The following is a 24765-nucleotide window of genomic DNA, read 5'->3' as shown; positions in this document are numbered from 1 at the left end:
CCAAAACCTCTGTCAGGCTCCATTCAGAAGAGGGCAGTTAGGTTAATTAATCTTCTATTCAGAAGAGGACAGTTAGGTTAATTAATGACTCCTCTCTAACAGAGTCTCTCCACTCTGTCTCATAGACGTACTGTTTCTGCTGCATGCCTTTTCTGTAGATACTTCCATGGACACTATTCTTCTGATTTGGCTTCTACAATTCCTGCTTTCTCTTTCAAAACAGTCTGACACGTGCCGCCACCAGCCAATATCTATTTACTGTCCAACTTCAAACTCACATAACCCACCTTTTTTTCATCCTCGTTTATTCATTCAACTGCCGTTTTCTAGAACAACCTTTCTTCATACATATTTCCTGAAAATTAGAGTACAGAAGTTCAAGTCAAATGTCAACAAATCTTTCATCTTCTCAACCTCCAACCCAAGCATGGTGCTATAGGTTCTAATACCTTACGTGTTTGGGGTTTTCATAAAAAAAAAATGCTCATCTGTTATTCTGTTTCTTTTTAAATATTTATTTGATTTTACGAGTAAAAAAAAATCTGCTTGTAAACGTACATTGATCTGAGCAAAGTAGCCATTTTCATGGCATTTTCTTTTATTAGCAGAAAATATTCAGATGGGAAACCCTTTAGAATTCAAATAATTTATTTTTGCAGTCTATATACTTATTTTTGAATCATATTTTGGCGTGATGATCAATAATTTCAAGTTACAATCTGTGATTGCAGTTTTCAGCCATAGAAGTAAATGGGTTCTCAAACAAAAGCTTATGCTTTTTCATGGAATTTTATATCAGAAAATCGACTTTTAAAGTTGTCAAAAAGTAAATGTAATAACGAAAGGCAACGATCTTTGGAAATGTGTTTCTCCCTTAGCTCAGTACAACATTCAAAATGAAATAAATTGTCTTGCTCAACTGGGATTTAAATAATAACAACTTATTCTGAAATTATTTGATGTCACCAAACAAATCAGACCAATTTCCCTTTCCCTTGTAGTTTTAAATTAAGAGCATTTAAATGACTAGATGTGTATGTATGAATTGCAAGATCAAACAGCCACTCCATATTTGATAGTTGTTTTATTGGTTTCCCTTTTTCTGTGTTGAAACATTCATTGATGTTTCAACAGCCACATTAAGGCAAAGGTTGGCAGGGTTGGCAAGGACACTACTGACACTATGCTGCTGCAACAGGATCTGGAAAGGTTGAGCAGATGGACTGAGAGGTGGCAAATGAAGTTTAACATTGACAAATGTAAAGTACTACATATGGGGAAACAGCAACCCCAGAGCAACGTATCAACTCTGTGGTACTACACTGACAGTGGTAGAGAATGAAAGAGACCTGGGGGTGGTTGTGCAGGCAGATATGAAGTTCTCTGAGCAGTGCAGACGGGTCATGGTGTATTGTCAATGATGTATATAGGAATTTTTCTAGCTAGCAGGGATAAGGAGGTGATTATTCCCTTGTATAAGGCAATGGTCAGGCCACACCTAGAGTACTGTATACAGGCCTGGAGGCCTCATTTCAAGAAGGATGTAGAGCTGCTGGAACGAGTACAGAGAAGGGCAACAAGATTAGTGAATGGAACAAAGGGGTGCTCATACAAAGAAAGGCTCAAGTTTTGCAAATTACAGTGTCTAGAAACTAGGCACCAACGAGGTGATCTGATAGAGGTGTATAAAGCCTTGAATGGTTTGAGCATGCTCAATGCTGATGGGATTCTTCCTCTTGCTCAGAATAATCACCTGAGAGGGCATAAATTCAAATTGAGGAAAGACAGATGTAGGATAGACGTGCGGAAATTTTCCTTTAGCCAGTGGGTGGTTGGTTGGTGGAACAGACTTCCATTCCTTGTCGTGGAAGTTGATAGCCTAAATAAGTTTAAGGCTCAGCTGGACAGGTATTTCGAATGAACAGAGGGGTGAAATGGAAGTGGTTATTTATTTATTTATTTTTTTTTTTGCTGATGCTGCATAAGCTTGCTTTCTTGCATCAAATGCCTATGCTAATGCTAATGTGATCTTGTTAAATTTACAGTTGAAATAACCACATTCATAATGTGTTGGAGATCCAATACTTTCCAATAAAGAGCTTCTTGATACACAATGCAGTGAATTCCAGTCTGAGTTTCAGCTCTGATATCTATCATTTTCTTGGTTATTCTACCCATAAGCCCAGTGTTTTTATCCTTCATATTTTTTGCATCTCCAGTTGTGACTCCTACTAGGTTTTTAATATTTAATCCTAACTTTTCGATAGATTGGCAAAAATTTTCAAAAAGATTTTCACCTGTAGTGGTTCTGAGCATACTCTGTAGATCAGCTAAATCTTCAACTGGTACAAAATTATCATTAATTCCACGTATGAAGATAAGGAGTTGGGCTGTGTCATTTACATTAGTATTGTCATCCAGTGCCACACTAAAATATTTCATTTGTTTTATGTTTTCCAAAAGTTGTTTGAACAAATTCTTTCCAATATCTTCTACTCTTTGCATAATTGTTTGTCGAGACAAACTAATATCTTGTATCATTGTTCGTTTCTCTGGACAAATTCTTCAACTTTTAACAAATAACGCTTAACAAATTCACCATCACTGAATAGTTTACTTTCAAAAGCGATCAAATGTGCAACTTGATAACTGGTAAACAGCAGATAAATTTCTTGACTGATAGGTTTTCGGTATGTTTTGTTGTTTTCTTAATTCATTTTGTAACTTTGAACATTTTTCTTTTTGCAGCACTCCTTTATGTTGATCATAAGATTTGTGATTGGAATCAGTGTCCTTTTAAATTATATTCTTTAAAAACTCAGTCTATTGACACACCAAACACACTGCTTTTTCATGGTAATCAATGAAGAAATAGTCTTCATTCCACCTGGGATCAAAAACACGACACTCCAAATCGATTTTCTCCTTTTGGAACATTTTTAAAAATGATTTTTTAAAATTTAATACAAATTAATAATTAATTCAATGCAATGAACCAGCTATATCAAAATACATAACTGTATTTAGCGTACATATGACTGCACTGAACCACGTACATGTTTGATACAGTTGAGCTGGACGCTTGCATGCATGTACCTGCAGTGGCGATCAATGCTGTTTTAGTTCACTTTCCGTGCGGGACTTATAAAAATTATTCGTGGGCCGTAGGTTGGACACCACTGAACTATAGGAACAGTTCCTTACCACCATTTGTGTATTTTTCAAAAGCGAATTTAATTTTTGTTATCAACGATTATATTTACAGTTTATTTATTTATTTTTTTTACATTTAGTATACAGTTTAGTACACTTTTTTATATTTAGTACACATTTATTTTACAATATAGTATATTGTTACATACTCAGGAAGATGCATAAAATTTCATAAGAAACCAATACAGAAAAATTGAATATTGCGAAAAATGGATATTTTCAAAAGTCAGTGAGAAACTGTATTTTGTGACATGCTACTTTTAAACACTTGGTGGACTCATAACACTTAGGGTCTGCAATCATGAAGTGATTGCAGACCCTACTTCACTGCCTCCATGCTGTGTGTGTGTTGGACACTCCTGATGCAGTTGCTGATTAAACACATTTCACTTTAGCATTTGTATTTCTTGTTTTTTTATTGAATATTGACCCTATCATGTCATTTGTAGAATGCATTTGTTTTCCCTTTCAGATCTTGTATTTTTACAAGGAATTTCTGCAGTATTTAAAGTGGCCTTTGCATTACTTGGCAACCACAGAGAGCTTATTCTTCAGAGGCACGAGGCCGAAGATATAATGGATATTTTTAATATTACAATGCCATCTATGGGTGTTATAGAAATGGAAAGAGTTTTTAATCAGGTTAGTTGGCATTATATGATCTTGGGTTGAGTCATGTTCAATATTTATAAACGTTGAAGGGCTTGATAGCTCTTTAATATATGTCATGAAGTTTTGCATTACACAGTACAGTCAGTCCTCGTATAACACGTGTTTACACTACATGAATTCGATCATACACAATTTACAAATAGGGGAACAATGTCGTGTATAACATGAACCGAATTCACTTATGCACGATTTGCCTGTGTTTACAAGAAATAGCAGATGAATGCGGAATCACCCCAACTGAATGCAACATGATAGGAATGAAGAGAAGATTCTGAAAATGTATTTTTTATTTCAGTGAAGGGGAACATATTTCATCATAATAACGTAAAAACCCACACAATTCCAACTATTGGTAATATTGAAAATGCAATTAGAATCAGTTTACTACCCGTTTATAATAGATTCCACTAGCAGGAACACAACTGGAAATTGTTTTTATTGTTTTATGGTAGTGATCTCCAAAATGTGTTTTAGTAAAATGTGAGCTAGCGTGAGGGGAACAGTGTTTTTTCTGTCTTTACTGCCTTGTTTATTCAGTTGCTACACGTGTGCAGCTTTGTTTATGTATATCAAGCGTGCTGCCTCATTTTGTAATTGCGTTATTCCCTAAAAACGAGTAAAATACTTAAAAGGTGTGAAAAGGAAGCATCCTGGTAAAGACGCTACAGATTCAGAGAGAAAAAGAAAAGCAATATCGATAGACGGTGGTGGACTGGGTCAAAAATTCTTACCCGGGAAAATTTGTAGCGGCCTCATACTAACATTTATAGCCAAAATCACACAGGCCTCCGGCCCACCAGGGTTTCCCTGGTAACGCTTATGGCCAGTCTTTATGGATAGAGAAAAAATATGAAATTGTGAAACACTTTGAGCGAAAAGAAAGAGCATGTGATATTGCACATGCTACAGGCCTAAATGAGGCAATGCCGAGGATTAGAAAGAATGCAGAGAAAATAAAAACAACCTTCATAGCAGGAACAACTCAAAGTGTAATAAAATCCATTAGATCATGATAGAAAGAATTGGAAGAGATGGAACCACTGTCATCTGTTTGAATAGAAAATCAAACAAAGAACAAGTTTGCTTACAATAGAAGCAAAAGCATTAGCAATATTTTATTATGATTATTTATTGTGTTTGGTAATGTTTTGGTTACAAATGTGTATTCAATCTTGGGTGATCGGCACCTAACCCTATTTTCCCCATAGAGCCTGTTATTTATATTGCATGATTTTGCATTGCACAAGGGTTTCTGGGAACACAACTATCGTGCTATACGAGGACTGACTGTACTTACTTTACTTAGTGCGGTCAAGATTTTTCTCTCTTTATGTAGAGAGGAAACGCTTATCTCAAATTATCTGTAATAATAATTTATTGAATAATAAAATTATTATAGCATATTGAAATTATTTGGTGAAATGTACAGCTCTTAATAAGAAATTAAATTCTTGGCTAATATGAAATAGCATTGCTCATTAACATCAGCAAAGCTGCCTATAAAGCAATATCTTTTTTTTATAACAAGTAGTCAGCATTTTTTTCCTCTTGATGTCAAATCATTACAGCAAACTCGCTGCAGTTAGAGCTACCATCTTTAGTGATTGAAAGTTGCCCAATTTTAAAATTTTCTGGAATTAGAGAGGTGTACGTAGTGATTGGGTAGTTTTGAAGAAACAAATTTCAGTGACTATCAAGCACTAACAACTGAAGTTGTTTACATTTATAAATATCTATAATGACTAAAAGATGGCACTCGTTTTTAAAATATAAATAACAGTTTAATTTGTTAAATATGAAAAAATGGCAATAAACATGGTCACAGCAAATGTTATATTCTGTATGTGGTGCCTGGTACAGTATCAGAATATCAATGAATGGCTTCAGAAAAAAATTTTTTTTTTTTTATTTGAGAACAAGAAAAATAATTAAATATTTTTAAGTAATAATTACAAGGTAGATTCAGAGAAGAGCAACAAGATTAGTCAGGCACACTGAAGGTTACGTTTACCAAGAAGACTTCAGTTCTAGATCACTGCATCTGGAAACTAGGCACGTGCGAGTAGACCTGAATGAAGTGTTTAATGTGTTGAATTACTTAAGTAAACTAAACTCTTGTGACATCTTTACTCTTGCTCGGACAACTCACATAAGGGGGGCCTAGATTTAAATTGAGAAAGAGGATGGTTGCCAAGTAAATGTGTGAGAATTTGCTTTCAATCAAAGAATAACTGATTGTTGAAACAAATTTCCATCTGAAAGTGGGTAGTTCAAATAATTAAGGAAAGATTGGACAAAATATGGGAGAAATTTGGAAGATGTGCATTTTTTTTTTGCTGATTACTTGTTACTTGAGGTTGTATGCAGTTACTTGAGGTCGTATGCAGATGATTTATAGGTTGGATAATAGCATGATGATTCTACTACCTTTAGGCAATTTTGAATGCCTGATTATGAACAAGTCAAATTTACCTATTTTAAAAAAGAAATGATGAACCAGCAGTACACTTAGTGGGATCAGTTTTTGAACCACTACTATGACTGTTATTTATTCCAGCATATCAGAATAAGTACAAGAGGCACAGATATGGCTTGACCTAGACTCTGCCAACTTTGCAAACAGTATTAAAAATATTGACAGTAAAGAGTTTTTATATATAAATATATATGAAGTTGATAGTTGGTAAGACCCATAGTGTCATAAAATTGGTGGTGTAACAAGAAATTTCAGTAGTCAGATTTCAGGATTGGAAAGATAACATTCTGTTGCCCAAAATGAAAGCTTCTGTTTCAAAAAAGAATTTTCTAAAAAAAAAAAAATTTTAAGTTGTTTTATCATTTTATTTAAAATATTTCCAATTTATTTTTATTTTATTTAGTTATATTTTTATTGCTATTTTTTATATATTTTTATATACTAGGATTTTTATATATTACAACTGTGATGCTTGTCAGAACTGCAAGGGTTGCTATCCAAGAGTCTAAAATATTGATGGAATTCATGTTCAAGTCCCACTTGTGAATCAAGTGAACTGAATTTCAGCAGAGTTCAGTCATTCTTTGGCAACCAAATCCTCTGCTTCCACTTTCACAATGGTGGGACTGTTAATAACCCTGGAAGATGAATAAAGATGTTGCAGTAGTTAAAGTTTTAAAGGTACTGCTTTTAATTTCAGAAGAGGAGACTGTGACAGTTTAAGGCTCTATATGGCATATAATAATTGGGCAGATTTTAGAGTGAGGGTGAACACACTTAAATTATGGAATACCTTTATAGCAAAAATCAAAGCAGCCAATCAAAGCAAACCAATGCATACATATCATTAAGAAAATATTGTTGGAGGAGGATCCTGATATGAATGAATGCAGAGCTAGCCAGTTAAATTAGAGCAGAAAAGGACAGCATGTTACACAGCAACGAATAGTATGGAAGCCTATAACAGCTACAAGTTGATTCGTAATAGTACCACAGATAAAGTTAGAGAGGCTTAGGCTGTGTATGAGAAAGCACTGGTCAAGAGAGCAAAGAATGGTGACAAGGAATTTTGCATGTATGTGAATACAAGGAAGAGAAAAGTGAATTAGATATGATCTTTTTATGCACTGGGTGTGGGAAAGTCTTAGATAACCCACCTGATGTTGTATATGAATTGAACAGGTACTTTGGATCTGTCTTTACTGAAGAAAGACCTTTCATATTGAGATGAGACTGTGCAAGTGAGGCCGAGTAATATGAAATTAATGATTTTTGAAATTATAAATGACTGTTTATTAGAAAATATTTTGAGCATAAAGGCAAGTAAGGCTCCTGGAGTTGATGGCATATACCCAGTAATTTTGAGGGAGGCTGCTGGGGAGTGTATTGTACCATTGAAGTTAATTATGAGGGCATTTTTGAACTCAGGAGAGATTCCTTTGGATTTGAGAAGTGCCAATGTATCACCAATATATAAAGGTGGTTCTAAGAGTGAAGTTGGTAACTACAGACCAGTTAGTTTGACTTCAGTGGTAGAGAAAATCTTAGAAACAATGCTTAAGAGTGCAATCTAGGGATATATAGATAAATATGGCATTCTGAATAACACATGAAATAGTTTTGTTAAGGGAAAATCATGTTTAATTAAGTAAGCTATTTTGACTGTTACTCATGAGCTGGATGTAGGGAACAATTTTGACAGTGTATTTGGATTTTAGCAAGGCATTTGATTCAGTCCCTCATGAGAGGTTATTGTATAAGCTGAAAAAATTCTAAGATGGATTGCTGGGTGGCTGCAGGACAGAAGGCAGAGGGTTTTGATTAATGGATGTTCTTCAAGCTGGTGTAAAGTCAGAAGTGGGGTCCCTGAGTATTCTTGGACCACTGTTTCTGATTTTCATAAATGACACTGACGATGGGATGGAAGGATTGGTTTCAAAATTTATCAGTACCAAGCAGCACTCCATTAGGATGACTTGAACAGGCTGCAAGAATGGTCAGAAAAGGGGCTATGTTTTAATGCAGCAAAGTCTTACACTTCAGGAAATAGCAACCCCAAAATAAATTACACTCTTAGTGGGGGTTGAATGAAAAACAGTAGAGAAAGAAAGGGATCTAGGAGTTATAGTATGGTCAGATATGAAGTTTTCTGAGCAGCGTAAACAGGTAGCCAGGAAAGCCTATGGTGTTCTTTTGGTGATTTATCGAACATTATCCTGTAGAGATATGGGAATTATAGTCCCACTGTATAAGGCAATTCTAAGTCCACATTTGGAATACTGTGGACAAGTATGGAGACCTCATCTGAAAAAAGACTGAGTTTCTTGGAAAGGGTCTAAAGACGGGCAACTCGCATGGTGAGATCAGCAAATGGGCATCCATATGAGGAAAGGCTTGGAATATGTGGGCTATAGAGCTTGGCAACCAGGCACCTAAGAGGTGACCTGATCGAAGTTTATAAGGCTCTGAGAAGTTGCTCGACAAGCTGGTGCTTCAATTTCCCAAACGGCTGAACTGGTGAGGTGTTCGAGAGCCGCCTTAGTTAGTGTTGTTGTTATTTGGTTTTTAGGAGCATTAGCAACTAAGGCCATATTTCTCCGGGATATGCGGTGGTCATTCCCTGACCTTTCCACATCCTCCGTATTTGGTGGTGACGGGCTCGAACCCCGGTCTAATCAAGAAGCATGTGCTACGCACTGCTGCTCCTTCCCACCTGTCTACGGAGGCGCCTAGTTAAAGTGTACCAGGAGTGTTGCCAAAATTGTCAAACAACGACCTGACAGCAAACCTGCAAAGGTCGGTGAAAAGTTGATGCTAGAGGTGAGCGCCGGGTCTGACGACTCGTACAGGCGAACAGGTGCAGCACTGTTGAAGAGTTGACTACCCAATACAACATGGGCCAACCCGGAACAATATCTGGCATGATCATGCATCGCATGCTCGCACGTATGGGCTATACCAGCAGACGACCCCTATGGCATCCTCTCCTAACAATGGTTCATCGGCGTAAAAGACTGGCCTGGTGCAAAGAGCATGCAAGTTGGATGTTAGAAGACTTGAAGAAAGTGTGCTGGTGTCAGATGAGTCACATTATTTACTCCATACTGTGAATGGTCGTGTACGGATTTGGCGTCAACAATATGAGGCTCTCGATCCATCATGCATGGTATCCAAAGTGCAGGCCGGTGGAGGCGGTTTTTGGTGTGGGGCATGTTTCACTGTCAGGAACTTGTACCCCTGGTGCATGTGGAACAACGTATCATTGGTCTCCGCTATCGTCAACTACTTGCTGACTGTGTACACCCCGCTATGTTACACTTTTTCCTGAGGCGCCTCCGTAGCCAGGTGGGAAGGAGCAGCAATGCATAGCACACGCTTCTTGATTAGACCGGGGTTCGAGCCCGTCACCACCAAATACGGAGGATGCGGAAAGGTCCTTCAGGGAATGACCACCGCATATCCCGGAGCAATATGGCCTTAGTTGCTAATGCTCCTAAAAACCAAATAACAACAACAACTTTTTCCTGATTGCCGATGGTGTCTTCCAAGATGACAATGTGCTGAGCCATCGGGCACTTGATGTGCAGGAATGATTTGAGGAATACAGTTCTGACTTCCAGCATACCGATTGGCCTCCGAACTCCCCTGATATCAATCCCATAGAGCACTTGTGGGACACTATGGAAAGGTATTTCAGGTGTCAGGATACACCAATCACCTCCATACCTGCATTGCTGACCGCATTACACACAGGCCATACCTCCTGAACGCTTCCAACATCTTGTTGAATTAGTGCCACGTTGGATAGCTGCTGTACTGAGGGCAAAAGGAGGATCTATGAAGTATTAGGTAGGTGGTCATAATTCAGTGATCACTCAATGTATATACATAAATTGACTGCCTGTGTTTCTTTAATGAATGATCATACTATTTTCATTATTTTTAGACACTTCTCCAAGCCTTTTGCACTTGTCAGGTTTCAGCAGATGATGGCAGTATTCCTGATATCTTTTCCTTCCTTCAAATCAGGGGTCCTCCATCTTTTAGAGAAGCGGGTCACATGACTTTTTGGAATACTTGGCAAGCTTGAGAAAATTCTTAATTTCTGAAAACTGCATTCTCTGCATAACTTTAAGATTATGCAGAGAAACAAATTTTATACCTACCTATATTTACAGATTCAAAAATAAATCGATGGATATGTTAATATAAAACATACCAGTTTGTTTATATCAAATTTTAATTATTATTTATTTATTGTACTAATCACAAAAATACAGTCAGTAATACAACAAAATTAATTATTACTTATTTATTGTAATTTCATAAAAATACAGTTTGTAATTCAACAAAATTATAATTAATGTGATGAATGTGGTTGTAGAACGTGACTAAGTTTTGTAATATTGGGTTTTAAAGTACTAGTTCCAATCTTAAAAAGTCATGTAAATGTGGGTCAGTTAGATGTGATCATATTTTTGATTTTATGTATTTCATTTTTGAAAGGGTCTGGACACATATGTACTTCCGAAAATTGATGTAACCTTTCTTCCAAAATTTTTAATTTTTGAATAATCTGACTCAGATAATGTTGAATAAAATTGAATTAGATTTTCATTTTTAAATATCGCATTCAGTGCATCATTAGATCGATCTACCAACTCTAATTGTAAATTCTCATCAACATTGTTGGCGGGTCTGTCAAACAGATTTTTAAAAAGTTCAAACACCTTTGAATTATTTTTAAAATCAGAAAATTTACCGCATAATTTTCCTGCAACAAATTAACGTTTTGAACAAAATTTTCAGTGGGAAAATTACAACTAGGCATATTTTTAGATAAATTATCACAACATGGAAAATGTGAAAAACTAATCCGAAGTAGCTGACGTTTAAATAACTCCAGTTTTGTTTCAAGTGCTTTGACATTATAATACAATTCGTTGACAAGTTTGTCTCATCCTTGTAGTTTCATATTAAGATAATTCAGGTGTTGACATATATCTGTTAAAGAGGCAAGGTTCCACAACTATTTGAGGTCTGACTGTTCCAGAACAGGTTTAAATTTTTTTTTCATAAATAGATCTATTTCGACCCTAAGTTCAAAAAATTGCTTCAACATGTTACTGTGACTCAGCCATCGTACTTCAGTATGGTACAACAAATCACCGTATTCAGCCTCAATAGTTTCAAGAAAATTTTTTGAATTGCCGATGATTCAAACCAGCCTTGCGAATAAAATTTACTGTTGATATTAACAGTTGATATGGCTGAATCTACACCCAAAAGTTTTCTGCACAAAGACTGCTGGTGAATTATACACTGAAATTGCATTTTTTAAAAATATTTTTACTCTCAAGATATTTATGAATCTGACGAACGAACCCAGTTTTAGTACCGACTATATTTTTAGCACCATCCGTTGTTAACCGTTGATAGCAAATCCCAATTCAATTTGAGGCTGTCAATTGCTTCTGAAACACTGAAAAATATATTTTCCCCTGTTGTTATATCTTTCAAGCTTTTTAATGCAACTAGCTCTTTGGTTACTGCAAAATTTTAATTTACACCTCAGATATAAATTAGTAATTGAACTGTATGGCTTGTATCTCCACTCTCATAAATTGCTATTGAAAAATGTGTAAAAATATGACCTTTTTCTATGAGTTGATTTTGAACATTGGCTCCTAAACCTTCAGTTCTTCTCATTACAGTTGATGAAGATAAACTTACAGATGCAGAATTCTTTATTTTCTCAGGACATACTTCTGCAATTGCCAAACAAATTTGTTTTACAAATTCTCCATCTGTAAAGGGTTTTCCTTCTTTGGCAATGATTTGGGAGGCTTGAAAACCAGCTCTAACTGCAGATAAATTTTGATGAGTAAAAGTTCTAATCTTCTGTTGTTGACTTTGAAAAGTTTGGGTTAGTTCTTGGAGTTTTTTCTGCTGCAAACCTCCTTGAAATTTATTATAATTTGAGGTGTGTTTTGTGGTGTAGTGACGTTTCAGATTATATTCCTTGAACACCGACAAGGCTTCATTGCAAATAAGACATGTGCAAGTATCACTGAGCAGTGGAAAAAAAGTAATTAATTGGCTCCCGCTCATTAAAAACACGACACTCAGCATCAATTTTTCTTTTTTATCGACATCAACTTCAAAATAATTTTTATGGGTTTACTGGAATTAAAAAAAAATACTCATGAATATTGAAGTAAGCACTTATGTGTCTTAAAAAATTTTATGAAATATTTTAAACTATATTATTAATTTCATGTCATATTCATATGACATGAAACCAACCACCAACTTGTGCAACAGCTAGTGCTCACTATTAGATCAACTTGCTTCTCAATGTTGTATGTACAGAAATTTGTTAGAAATGTTTTAGAAACTTTGAAAGTTTCTAAAACATTCTTATTATTCTGCTGGATGATAATCATGTCCATATACAGCAAATTTGGCAAACAGTATTAGTATTAGTAATGGCTGCATGGTGCAAGAAAGCCTATGGCTTATGCTGCATCAGCCAAAAAAAAAAAAAAAAAAAAAAAAAAAATCCAAACAAAACAAAAAAAAAAATAATAATAATAATTAATAATAAAAAAAAAAGGGAAATTAAACCTATCATCCTATGCGCTTCCCTTACCCGAAAGTACTATCCAGATGACCTTTGAATTTCCCCAAACTGTCAGCCTCTACCACCCATGTAGGAAACTTATTCCAGTAATTTATAACTCGCTGGCTAAAATAAAACTTCCTGCAGTCCAATCTAAACATTTCCCCCCCCCCCATAACTTGAATTTATGTCCCCTAGTTCTAGCATCATTTATAATCTTGAAAATTTCGTCCTCATTCATTTTACTGATGCCTCTCAGAGCCTTAAACACCTCAATCAAATCTCCTCTAAAGTGTCTAGTTTCCAAACTCTGCAACCCACATATTTGAAGTCTTTCTTCATAAGGACGCCCTTTTGCCGATCTCACCAGGCGAGTTACCCTTCTTTGCACCCTTTCAAGAAGCTCGATGTATTTCTTTAGGTGCGGTCTCCATACTTGAACACAGTATTCCAAGTGTGGTCTAACATAAGCCTTATATAATGGGATAATCACGTCCCTATCTCTACTTGCAAAAGTTCGATAGATCATTGATAAGACACCATGGGCCTTCCTTGCAGCCTGTTTACAATGCTCAGAGAATTTCATGTCTGACCTTATCGTACCTAACCTTACACTTTTTTGGATTAAAGCATAGCTGCCATTTTTCTGACCATTCCTGAAGTCTATCTACATCTCTCTGAAGCTCAGCTTGACAGTGATCATTAACTACTCTACCAATTTTACCACCATCTGCAAATTTAGACATCACGCCCTCTATCCCTTCATCAATGTCGTTTATGAAAATTAAAAACAACAGTGGTCCTAATACTGATCTTTGGGGAACCCCACTTATTACATCAACCCAATCTGAGGAATAGCCATTTATCACAACCCTCTGCCTCCTACCCTGAAGCCATCCTTCTATCCATCTAACGATTTTCCCAGTGATTCCAACCTGTTCCAGCTTATAAAGCAACTGCTCATGTGGGACTGAGTCAAAAGCTTTGCTGAAATCTAAATAAACAATGTCGAAATTATTCCCTAAATCCAGCTCGTGAGTGACCCTTTCGAAATAGCGAACCAGATTCGTTAAACATGATTTTCCCTTTACAAAACCATGCTGAGTATCCTTGAGAATTTCAATTCGATCCAAATGATCCTGAATTCCACCCTTGATCATTGCCTCCATGATTTTCCCTACTACTGAAGTCAGACTGACAGGTCGATAATTTCCAACTTCACTTTTAGAGCCACCCTTATGTATGGGAGACACATTTGCACTTTTTCAATCCAAGAAATCTCCCCAGAGTCTAGTGATGGTCGCATAATTAGCCTCAATGGTTCAGTGCACTCGCTTGCAGCCTCCCTTAAGATTATAGGGTATATTCCATCAACTCCAGGAGCCTTACTGGTCTGTAGGCTCGAAAGTTTTTTCATTAAATAATCTTGCAAAATTTCAATATCATTAATTACATACTTTTTTAACTTCGCTCCCACAATTTCCCATTGCCACAAAAGGTGTTGCCAGCCTTTGGCTGGGAAACCATGAACCATCCCTCTTTCGGTCTGGATTTAACTTCTAGTAATTATCACTTGTTTGGGCCAATGAAGAAATACCCGGAAAAGCAGAAATTTAAGAAAAATGACAAACAAGCATGGTGTCCTGAACTGATTATGCAGTCTGCCTACTTCTTTTTTGTATTACGGCCTTGCCATAGTGATGGCAAAAATGTGTCAATGTAGAGAGGGACAATAGCTTGAAAAAGAATAATAATAAGTTTAGTGATTGTGGTTGGGTATGTACATATTTAGTAAAAATAAAAGTCAGAGTCCCATTGTGTAACACACTGAACTTAGTCTGGGGATCCCATGATCCCACCTATCTCTGTTTGGTGAAGACCAACTTTCTTGTATTATAAATAGACCTTATACTAGGAGGTTTATGTTTTTTCACAAAAGTATTGTCAAAATTTGGTTTTATTTTTTAATTTGTACCTTTTTTTTTTTAAATTATGTATACCTTACAGTAAGTTTATTATATATTTTTTTATATATATTGCAATATTGTATGAATTTTATTGGCTTTAAATTAAAGTACAGTCAGTCCTCATATAACACACGTTAGCACTACACAAATACACGATTTATAAATAACGATGTCGCATATAACACAAACCAGATTTGTTTATGCATGATTTGGCTTTTCGTTTACAAGAAATGGTTGTAAACGAAAAGCCAAACAAATGCAGCAGAATCACAACAGCTGAATGCAACACTTACTGCATTGTTTTACTCAGTTGCTACATGTGCACTTCTCTCTTTGTGTTTATCAAATGTGCCTCCTCATTTTTGTTCTTTTTATACTCGAATAGTGCTTTATTCCTGAAAATGAGTAAAATACTTGAAAACGGCATGAAAAGGAAGTGTGATGGTGAAGATACTGCAGGTTAGAGCAAAAGAAAAGCGCCTAAGGTAAAGAAAGACAACACAAGAACCATGGCAAACTAGTTTGCCACTACTGCAGTTTCTCCCTGCATTTTTGGTAAACAGACGGTGCATGTTATCAGTAGTGGCAGTAGAAGTCGAGAATGATATATTTATTGTCATGTTGGCATGGCAGACGAAGTTAGGAAACCTTATTTCCTAACTTAACCTTTAAGGTTAAGTTAAGAAATAACATAATCTAACTGCTGAGAACAATTAGAAAGAATGCAGAGAAAATAAAAGCTCCTTTTATAGCAGGAACAACTCAAAGTGTAACAAAAGACATTAGATCAAGACACAAGAATTGGAAGAGATGTAACATCTGTTATCTGTTTGGATAGAAGATCAAACAAAGAGATCAGGAACAAGTTTGCTTACGATTAGAGCATTAACAATATTTTATTATGATTGTTTATTGTGTTTGGTAATGTTTTGGATACAAATGTGTGTTCAATCTTGGGTGGTCGGCACCTAACCCTGTTTTTCCCATAAGGCCTGTTATTTATATTGCACAGCTTTGCATTGCACGAGGGTTTCTAGGAACACAACTACCGTGTTATATGAGGACTGACTGTATTTGTTTTTTTTTTTTAATTTCTGCTTGGTCAGTGCTCTAATGAACAAAATTATGAAATAACATAAATAACTTAAGTAAATATATTACAATAAGGTGCTTGATTTCTGATAATTATTTGCATATCATTGAATTGTTTTCTTTCAAGTAGTAAATATCTTTAATCTGAAGATATGAAATTTAAAAAATTGATAATTTTTTTGTTAGGCTTTTTCCCTTGACTTTAGCGAACAACTCTATATTTATGAACTAGAGTATGATGTACTTCGTGAAGGAATGCTTTATAGGCCTCTAACAGAGGAAGTTTCAAATATGAGAAAATTGGAGGAAGCAAATAAGATGCTTAAATATCAGAACAGGGAATTGCAAGAACAGCAGCAGGTAAGTAGAAAAATACATTGTCCAAATTTGTCATAGGTGTGTAGGTCCCTATGATAGTATAAACCAATCTTGGACTATCAGCCTTATATTCACCATTCATCACTGTCCTGTCCTGTTTTTTTTTTGTTTTTTTTTTTGATTTTTCACTTCAACCCAAAGTAAGCCCTCTTTCCTCATGGTTTGCCTTTAGGCCTATTAGCCAGGCTGCTTTAAGGTGAACTGTGGTCAAAGTATGATCTTAGAACCTGAGAAGAAAAAGAGCTTTTCTTTAGTCGGAGGTTGTCTGCCAGCATAGAATCTGTATGGTGTGAGTTAGTTGGATGCAAAGGGACTAATCTACAGATTTTTAATTTTATTTTTTAAAATTTTATTAATAACAAGATACGCAGCAGGTAAACATTAACAGTGTATCTGAGAGCAGAATAGTGAAGAGTTGATAATAATGAGTCCAACAATAAGTTAAACATTGATATAGATTCAAACATTAAAATCATATGTACAAAAGAGGTATGCATTAAGTTAAGTTACCGGTAAAACAAATAATAAATTAATTAGAGAACAGAAAATAGTAAAACAAATAATAATAAACTACAATAATTCTATGAGAGCTAATCACTTTGTAGTTCAAGAGAAGAGGCAAACTTGTGGATGGAGTTCATCATTGATTTGGAGTTTTTAAAAAAGTCAATAAAAGAGTCATTGCTGATTTGCTGATTCTGTTCAGTGGACTGAACTTCATAAAGTCAGTGGTAGCAGAGTCAAGGCAAAACAACATAAGGTTCCTGACTTGTCTGCAAGGAGCATTGAAGTTGATTTTGCTAAGGATATCAGATGTTTCATAGGTTTCAGTGATTACTTTGGCTAGAAGGGTGATGTCGGCAATAACTCTTCAAGTGCACAGAGGCCTCAGATGAAAGTAATCACACAGCGATTTATGATAAATTAGAGGATTACAGAACATAAGGTAGCGGACAAAATTTTTTTGAACTGCTTCAATTTTGTTAATTAAAGTCTTGGTGTGAGGATTCCAGATGGGTGAGCTGAATTCAAGAATTGGCATAACAATAGTTTATAAAGGATTGCAGCATATCTGTAGTTTTTGAACTTGTAGGCGTTCCATTTGATAAATCCCAGTGTTTTGAATGCTTTGCTGGTGACTTTAAGGACATTGGGCATCAAATTTAGCACTGCTAGAGAAGAGAATTCCCAAGTTGTTAACTCGGTCATACCTCTCGATCACAGAGTTAATTGTACTCCATATTTATTAGTTGTGGAGATCTGCAGGATGAGAAAGAGATTACTTTGCACTTCTAGGGGTTAGCAGACAAGCCATTCAGAGATAGCCACAGAGAGAATTTATTGAGGGCAAATTGAAGCTGTTGAGAGTCGGTAATCTCCTTCACTACTGAGTAGATCTTAAGATCATCTGCATAGAGAGCAACTTGAATATTGGAGGTGCAGATGAAGGAAGGAAAGAAGATCATTTATGAAAACAATGAAAAGTAGAGGACCTTGGGGGGGGGAAGCCTTGAGGTACTCCACTTAGTGGTATAAAATGGTCCAAGTTCATTTGATTGATGATAACGCTCAAGGAACGATGCATAATATATAGCTTAAGTTTTTCCAGAAGTTGTTCATGAGGGACTTTATCAATATATCTGTGTAGACTGCATCAACTTGCCCCTCAACGTGGGCACCTGTACGTGGTGAGGGGACCTCCCAGTGATGCTGCTGGTTTTCCAGATTAGCATCACTGGGATCCAACGCCCATACCTTGGTTCCAGGGTTACACCATTGGAATCCGGCGTGTGCAGCCGTGCGCCGCGACCCGTGGAAGCGGAAAGGGGGATCCTGGTGGTTGAGGGGCCCAGCTTCAATACACCACTTTGGCCCCTGCTTCGACGAGACGGGTGGTCCCGGACCGGCTCGACTGGGATCAATCGGCGGGTGGTTCTATACTGCTAGGGTCAACTGCGTTCCAATAAGTCTCCCTCCCTTTGGTCCTGGGACGGGATAAAGACTTATTGGTAATGTGGGTATGGTGTTCTAAGCGAACTCGGCGTCCCATTCGTGTACGCAGTACCTGCTAGTTCACGAGTGTGCGCCCCCTCGTAGGGCTCCGTGGTGGGTGAGGTACTTAGGCATCAGACACTTTCTCTTTACTCCTATGAGTAATTTAAATCTTTCTTCTGGGGCCCCAACAAGGCCCCTACCTAATCGAGACGAAACCACAGAAAATACCTCTGCAAAAAGAGCCAGAACTGAGGATACACCACCATCAGTGACACCGCTTTTCCTCATTCTCCATTCCACCGGAGAGCAGACACTCGGGAAAATATCACCCTTTTTCATCCAGAAAGGATTAGAAGGGTTGACAGGATCTCCAAAATCTGTAAAAAGGCTACGTTCTGGAGACATTTTAGTTGAGGCTGCAAGCCAAAAACATGCACAGAAACTACTGAAAGCCACATCGTTAGGGGGACTACCCATAGTCGTTTCCCCCCATAAAACCTTGAATTTCTCACGCGGTGTCATATCAGAGTGGGATCTTCTTCATGTTTCTGAAGAAGAGATCTGCTCTGAACTTAAAGACCAAGGAGTGACGGCTGTCAAAAGAATATCGATGCGGAAGGATGGGAATCTCGTCCCTACCCGAGTTCTCATCGTGACGTTCAACACCCCACGGCCTCCAAGTTCTATAAAAGCAGGCTATTTAAACTGCCCAGTGAGGATTTATATCCCGAACCCACTGAGGTGTTTTAAATGCCAAAAGTATGGCCACTCTCAAACAGCTTGTCGTGGTAACCCTGCCTGTGCTCGATGTGGTGCCAAAGACCACGAGAGCAAGGAATGTTTAGCTTCTAAGCCAAGTTGTACAAACTGCCAAGGGGAACACCCTGCATACTCTCGAGCATGCCAGCGGTGGAAAGAGGAGAAGGAAATTCAGAAACTAAAAACAGAGCTAAACATCTCCTATCAGGAGGCCAGAAGACGCATCCAACCTATAAATAGCGCCAAGCCCTCATATGCCCAGAAAGCTTCTGGGAAAAGTACCATTGGTACTCAGACTGATATGAGTATTCCACCAAGGGAGTCTTTTACCCACATTGCGCGCTATTTATTAAGTTCCGAAAAGCCCACCCAAAAATCACAGTCAGCCGCCACTGCTATATCCGTACCTCCTAGTGCTCCACCACTTCCAAAACAGAGTACTAAAGAAACTCTGAAGAAAGGGGAACAGGCATCTACAATTCAAGAGACAATGGATGTCGAAAATAAGGAGGTACAGGACGACTCTGTCCTGGAACTCTTTGCGAAAGACTAAGAAGAAATGGATACAGGCCAACGTCCAGTCTTTCCAAAGAGAGATAAACCCAGGACTGAGAAAATTAAGCCCTCAGCCCTTCGGAAGCCACCAGATGGACCCAGTAAATCAAAATAATGGGTACATTTAAATTTCTCCAATGGAATTGCCGTGGATTTCGTAGAAATAGAGATGACATCAAGGCTCTCCTGAGTAAGCATGAACCAACTTGCTTTTGCTTACAGGAGACGTATTTAAAGGCAAACGAGGACCCTTACTTACGTAACTGCTCAGTTATTCGCAGAGACAGAGCTGGGGATGGACCTGCCCACGGAGGAGTCGCTATCCTTGTGGGTAACCATAACCCCTTTCAAGTTGTGCTTCTTACCACTAATCTGGAGGCTGTAGCAGTTCGTCTTACGGTTGGGTTCCTTTTAACTGTCTGCTCCATTTATTTGCCACCTGGGAACGACACCGCCCAGGCAGACCTTAATGATCTCATCAAGCAACTGCCACCCCCTTTTCTATTATTGGGGGATTTCAATGGACATAATCCGCTGTGGGGTAGTTCTGACATCAACAGAAGAGGTCGGATTATTGAGCGATTGCTTGAAAACAATGATCTGGCCCTTCTAAATGTGGGATCTAACACCTTTTTTCACTCGGCTACCCGTTCATTTACTGCCATTGATCTTTCCATCTGCTCCCCTTCCCTCCTGCCTCTGAGTACATGGGAGGTTGAAGAAAACCTTTATGGTAGTGATCACTTCCCCGTGTTATCCACCATTTCAAATGGGAGACAATGTCACCAGTCGAGGATACCACGTTGGAAGATCGATCATGCCGACTGGAATGCCTTTCGTCATCTGGCAACGTTTAATACCACTATAGTCGGCCAGGAGCCAATTAATGAGGCAGTAAAAGACATCACAGAAAGTATAGTCCAGGCAGCAGCAGTTGCAATTCCCAGGACATCGTCCCGCTTTCCACGTTTTCCAAAACCATGGTGGAATGGAGAATGCACAGCAGCTAGGAAGGCTCAAAACAAAGCATGGGGAATATTTCGTCGTTACCCCACCACAGATAATTTAATAGCCTTCAAACGTGCACGTGCCAAAGCACGGTACATTAGACGTCAGAGCCAAAAGGAATCTTGGATCAAATTTACATCTTCCCTTACACGGGCCACCAATCCCAAAGTCATCTGGGACAAAGTTCGGAAAATGAAGGGCAAATACAACTCACACCCTTCATCGATCCTGGAACATAATGGATGTACAATTGCAGATCTAACTGCAATTGCAAATACTCTCGGGGAGACATTTGCTAAAGTGTCTTCAGAAACTGCTTACCCCCCAGAGTTCCTCGCACACAAGCAGAGAGCAGAAAAACATCACCTAAAGCTGTCCTCTAACAATCGCGAGGAATACAATCGGCCCTTTACACAGTGGGAGCTGAAAGCAGCACTCTTACACTCCAAGGCGAGTGCTGTTGGGCCAGATGACATCCATTATGAGATGATTAAACATCTTTCATTGGAATCCATGGATCGTTTGCTCCGTCTCTATAATAGAATCTATATTGAAGAGACATTTCCGGACTCATGGCATGTGGCAACTATCCTTCCCTTTCCGAAACCAGGAAAGGATCCAAAAACACCAAACAATTACCGTCCTATCGCTTTGACGAGCTGCTTGTGCAAGATCCTGGAAAGAATGGTCAATGCTCGTCTCTTGTGGTATTTAGAAGCTAACGACCTCCTTTCCAGGATACAGTGTGGCTTCCGAAGGAACAGGTCAACACTTGACCATTTAATCCGCTTGGAAACATCTATACGTGATGCTTTCCTAAAACGTGAGCACCAGGTGTCAGTTTTCTTTGATATGGAAAAAGCGTATGACACGGCTTGGAGATATGGAATTTTAAAAGATATATATAACTTTGGTCTTAGAGGACACATTGCCCTCTTTATCAAAAACTTCCTTACAGACCGGTCTTTCCAAGTTCGTGTAGGATCCACCCTCTCCCGACCATTTTGCCAAGAAGAGGGAGTTCCACAAGGATCAGTTTTAAGTGTTACGCTTTTTGCAATCAAAGTTAACTCTATAACCGAACAACTTCCTCCTACCGTAAACAGTGCCCTCTTTGTAGATGACTTTAGCATCTTTTTGCAGTCATGCAATATGAGGGTCATCGAAAGACAATTGCAGCATGCCATAGACCACGTCAACTCTTGGGCAGTGACTAATGGTTTTAGGTTCTCGCCACAGAAGACTGTCTGCGTACACTTTTGTCGCAAACGGAACCTTCACCCTGAACCAGAACTTAAACTCGGACAAGACATCATTCCAGTAGCACCCGAGACAAAATTCTTGGGGCTCATTTTCGACAAGAAGTTGACATTTTTACCTTATATTCGTCAACTGTGGACAAAGTGCACAAGAGGGTTGAATCTCCTACACTCTATTTCCTCTAATAAATGGGGAGCAGACTGCTCCACTTTGCTCAGCCTTTATCGTGCACTTGTCCGATCTAAACTAGATTATGTGTCCCAAGTGTATACTTCGGCTAGAAACAGCGTACTTAGATGGCTGGACCCAGTCCACCACCAAGCCATCCGTATTGCTACTGGAGCATTTAGAACATCACCTGTCCAGAGTTTATATGTTGAAGCATCTGAACCACCACTGTCATTGCGACAAAAGCAATTGTCTTTAAAATATACTGTTAAATTAAAATCCCTGCCAGACAACCCTACGTGGATGTCCGTTTTCAAGCCACAATGGGAAAACTTATATAACACTCGTCAGACTGCCAATCGGCCTTTTGGTATCCGTGTCCAAGATCTGCTCAGAGAGCTCGACATCACGGTAGACAATGTTGCCCAGTCACCAAGGCAATCACTTCCACCCTGGCATGCTCGCATTCCATCATGCGACTTCTCCCTTAAAAATTGGGGTAAGTCCATAACTCCATCTTTTGTCTACCACCAACTCTACGCTGCCCACCGGACCGAATATTCCGACTTCTTGCCTGTCTTCACTGATGGCTCGAAGTCAGAGCTGTCTGTTGGATCTGCTGCTATCTTTCCAGGTCTTTCTATATCTGGAAAGATTCCCCAACAATGCAGCATATATACAGCTGAGTTGTATGCTATAGAGTTAGCCTTGGACCACATTAAAACCCAAAGGTATCAAAAGTGTATGGTGTACACTGATTCTCTAAGTACACTGCAGGCTTTATCGGGTATGAGGTATAATCCTCATACATTTGTGACCCGGATTCAGCAGACGTTGCATTCCTGGTTTGAGTGTTCATTTGACATTCGTTTCTGCTGGATCCCAAGCCACATTGGGATAGTGGGAAATGAACTGGCAGATGCTGCGGCCAGGTCACCCAAACCCCACAACACTTATTGCCTGTTAGTCCCCTATACAGACTACAGGCAGTTAATACACGATAAATTACTGTCCCAATGGCAACAATCCTGGCATGAGCAAGTCACAAACAAGCTCTATCAGATAAAGCCTGTAATCCGACATTGGCAGTCTGGTCTGCGCAGGAATCGCAGAGAGGAAGTTGTTTTAGCTCGGCTCCGCATAGGACACAGTCATCTTACACATGCTTTTTTGCTGAGGGCAGATGACAGTCCTATGTGTGAGAATTGTGACACCTATTTAAGCATACGCCACATTTTAACCGAGTGTCCACGTTTTAGACATGAACGTGATTTTTATTTTACCGCTTTTAGTCCTCTGGCTGAGCCTTATACACTCAGTCAGGTTTTATCCGACAATGACAATGTGTCTGCTGTTTTTAACTTTTTAAAATCAGTAAACCTTTTTACTCGAATTTAAAATTGATTTGGCATTCCTTTGTTCATATGTTTTGTACTTTTACTCCTTTTATATATCGACATGGTGGCCTAACTACTTAGGTCACTGAATGTTTTCATTTTTTATATATGACCGGTATTTGGCGCATTATAGCCTCAGTCGCTGATGCGCCAATAAACTCCAAACCAAACTGCATCAACTTGAAGGTGGTTATCAACTTCAGAGGTGTATTGCCAGAAAGGAAGCAGATTTGTGACTACTAACTTGCCACTGCAGAAACCATGTTGATTCTGATTGATGAAAAGCTTGAAGAATTCAAAGAGATATTTGTGTACTGCTGTGTCGAAGAATTTAGCCACTCTCTTTTGCAAGGATATGGGTCTGTAATCAGTTGCATCATTTTTATCATCTTTTTTGAAAATTGGAACTATATTGACATGCTTAAAGTACGTGGGATACTTCCTCAGCCTGAGAGACAAGTTGAAGATCTGAAGTATTGGTGGGGGGGGGGGGTAAGGTAGTGACAGTCATTTTCCAAAATAAACCAGGAACAGGGCTGGCCCGAGGTATATTGATGCACCGGGCAGGGAGACATTCCTGCACCCTCTTCCAGATAAAAAAAAAAAAAAATAAGGTGTTTTTATTGAGTTAATATTTTCATTTTTGCTAGAGAAAAGTTAAAAAGACAAGCATAAACACAAAAAAAAAAAAAAAAAAAAACCAGAATATTTATAATGTTTTAATTGTCATATTAACAATAAAAATTTTACAAAAGAGTCAGTTTTTTATAAGAACATTTATCAAAATACTAGCAGTGGGTTGCGATTGCCTTTAATTTACATAATAATAATAGTTTCTATAATTAAATTTCAGCAGCTCATGTGAAAGAAATGGGATACACATAGGATTGTAGCCAATAACATATATTTATACGAAATTTCAAGTCGGTATCCCATCTGGAAATGGAAGGATTTGGAGACAGACTAACACTTGACAATACTTAATAGTAGATGCTTGCAGAATAAATATAGATTTTACATTACATTACAACAAATTACATCAAAGCTATTTAAAAATACAAAACAAAAAAAATTAAGAATAATTTTTTTTTATTTACACCAAATGTCCTATTTTTATCGAGTGCCAAACGAAATTTATTTAATGAATTCCTTTCCTTGTTTTTATATCAGAAAATTTATTAATGACATTGATAAAATCCATTG

General features: G+C 37.9%; 1 protein-coding gene across 3 annotated transcripts in view; it reads left to right on the top strand.

Annotated features, from left to right (window-relative positions):
* Positions 1-24765, top strand: part of LOC150082046 (TBC1 domain family member 1-like) — a 402976-nt gene that overhangs the window by 361428 nt on the left and 16783 nt on the right. For 2 of the 3 annotated variants that reach the window (XM_090379078.1, XM_090379077.1), the window contains 2 exons: positions 3686-3855; positions 16229-16402. In XM_090379078.1, the coding sequence (XP_090235204.1) occupies positions 3686-3855; positions 16229-16402 (344 nt within the window). Of the gene's footprint in view, positions 1-3685; positions 3856-16228; positions 16403-24765 lie in introns of those variants that run through there. The other variant, XM_090379079.1, reaches the window with a different exon arrangement.

The sequence above is a fragment of the Mastigoproctus giganteus genome, chromosome 8, assembly GCF_048544385.1.
Source record: "Mastigoproctus giganteus isolate SK-2022 chromosome 8, ASM4854438v1, whole genome shotgun sequence".
NCBI classification, from domain to species: domain Eukaryota; kingdom Metazoa; phylum Arthropoda; class Arachnida; order Uropygi; family Thelyphonidae; genus Mastigoproctus; species Mastigoproctus giganteus.
This window is presented reverse-complemented; position numbering and strand designations above follow the sequence as displayed.